This window comes from Pteropus vampyrus, unplaced genomic scaffold (assembly GCF_000151845.1).
Source record: "Pteropus vampyrus isolate Shadow unplaced genomic scaffold, Pvam_2.0 Scaffold51, whole genome shotgun sequence".
NCBI classification, from domain to species: Eukaryota; Metazoa; Chordata; class Mammalia; order Chiroptera; family Pteropodidae; genus Pteropus; species Pteropus vampyrus.
Window position 1 is genome coordinate 3,009,188 of NW_011888832.1, and position 2,357 is coordinate 3,011,544.

General features: G+C 33.3%; 1 protein-coding gene across 1 annotated transcript in view; it reads right to left on the reverse strand.

Annotated features, from left to right (window-relative positions):
• FTO (FTO, alpha-ketoglutarate dependent dioxygenase) overlaps nt 1-2,357 on the reverse strand; it is a 343,678-nt gene that overhangs the window by 232,256 nt on the left and 109,065 nt on the right. Inside the window, exon 5 of the mRNA XM_023530667.1 lies at nt 122-271. Coding sequence (XP_023386435.1) covers nt 122-271 — 150 coding nt within the window. The remainder of the gene's footprint in view (nt 1-121; nt 272-2,357) is intronic.

Consider the following 2,357-nt stretch of genomic DNA (forward strand, 5'->3'; position numbering starts at 1 on the left):
TTAGATGTAGAAATTTCATTATTACTATAAAATACTTGAAAAGTTTCATTTCAAAAGACATATTCAAAACATTACCCAATAATCGAAAACTTAGGCAATAGAGCATCGATAGCCTAGTTACCAAGCATAAAATAGCAGTCTCCTTGGTGAAGGGGTATTGCCAAGCCAGGTGTCTCGATGTCCCACGAGATCTTGAAACCAACATGCCAGATATCGGGATCTCTGCCTTCAAGCTGAGGGTCATCCTCACTTTCCTCTTCAGGGCCTGTTGGAAGAGAAGGGAGAGATCAGAAAGGTAATGCTTCATCTAAAGTTCTGAGTTTTATAACGGTTATCTTAGGAATAACTGAATTTTAATTTAAAAAAAAATCTTCATATATATTTTTAAAAACGCATTCTTTAGAATATTTTTAAAATGTCATTTATTTTTAAATCAAAAAATCTTAAAATGGTAAGGAAATAACCACGGATACCAAGGAAAACAAAAGGTTATTTTGTTCAATTCTTTGCAAAGAAATTAGAAAATCTAGATTAAATGGTTAGTTTTTAGGAATACAGTAATTACTCAAATCGACACCAGCAGAGATAGAAAAGCTAAACAAGATACAAAAGGTACAGAAGCTGTCAAAGAACTATCACTCAGGAAAACACAGGTGTACAGAATTTCAAAGGAGAATTCTACCGAACAGCTAAGGAGTGGGTAACCGGTATTCCTGAAACTGTTTATGATCAGAGAAGAAAAAGTTTCCAAATTCTTTTCATGAAGATAGAATAATGTATATGAAAATCCAAAACAGAACAAAACAAAACACACACACACACAAAGACACAAATACACAAATGCTTTCAAAACACACACATACACACAGAAACCAGTCTCACATCTGAAAATCAACACAAAATTCCTAAGAACGACATAAGGGAATAGAATCCAAATCCAGCAGTATGTTAAAAGAATAACGGCCCAAGACCAAGTACAACTTATTACAGAAATACAAAGCTAGTTCAAGAAGCAAAAACTCACACTTGAAATTAATCATATTTTTAGGTGAAAAAATATCACAAGTCACCAAAGACACATAAAAGTATTCAATAAAATACATCTTTTCATGATTAAAATCCCCAATAAGATAGAAATATGTGGCTAGTTCCTTGACAGGATACTGATCTATCTCATGCCCAATGCCGGCATCATATTTTAATAGGGAAACATCAGAAACATTCCCAAAGTTAAGAATCAGAAAAAGATGCCGTTTATCACCACAATGACCCATCACAGCCAACACAATGGTGCCCTTTGGAGTTGCATAACAGAGGAGTCCCGTTTAGACACAAAAACAGGTACAAGTTTTTTTAAAAGAAAAAATATTCTTTTGCAAACGACATGCTTATTTATCTGCAAATCAACCAGAAAAAACATATCCCAAGCAATAAGCAAATTAAGAAAATGCTAGCTACAAAATTGTGCACATAAAAATATCTAGTAAGATTTTTACACATGCATTCTCTATATAAAGAAAAACTTTAAAATATTATTGAAGAACACAAAAGAATATTTAAACAAAATAGTGACATATTATGTTCTTGGGAAATAAAATGAACATCCTGGAAATGGTAGTTCTCCCTAAATTCATCTATAGGACTGATTATTTTGGTGAATGGGGTTGGTAACTAGGCGAGCTGATTATACAATGTGCATAAAAACATAAACAAGCAAGCATAGCCAGGAGATTTTTTTAATATACAAAGAGCTCCTACACGTCAATAAGATAAACACCAATACTCAAATAGAAAAATGAGCAAAAGTTATTAAGACGAAACACACAAAAGCAAACGAGTTTGTAAACATATAAAAAGATGTTCATTCAAACTTATTCACACAAGAGATTCAAATTAAAGCCCCGATAGTTTTCACCTATCAGATCAGAAAAGAGCAAACACTTAGATAAAATATGGTATTAGCAAAATGGCATGCTCAAAAACTGTGTAGAGGCCAATCTTGCAATACCTATCAAAATTCCAAACGCGTAAACCCTCTGAACCTAGAGAACTCCACGATTCCACTCTCATGAATGTGTGCCAAAATTCCTACTTGCACAGGCTGTAAGACGACATTGAGCAAAGATAGGTATTATAGCACTGTTTATAAGACCAAAAGATCACAGAGAACCTAGATGTCCATCAGTAACTTTCTGGTGAAATAAATTATGAAATGTCCAGGCAATGAAATATTACGTAGCCACTGAAAGTTATATGCACCGATATAGAACTATGATATATTTTTAAGAGAAAAAAACTAATAGGTTATAGTTTGTGTGAAAAATACAAACATATATGTGTGTGTGTGTGCACGTGCG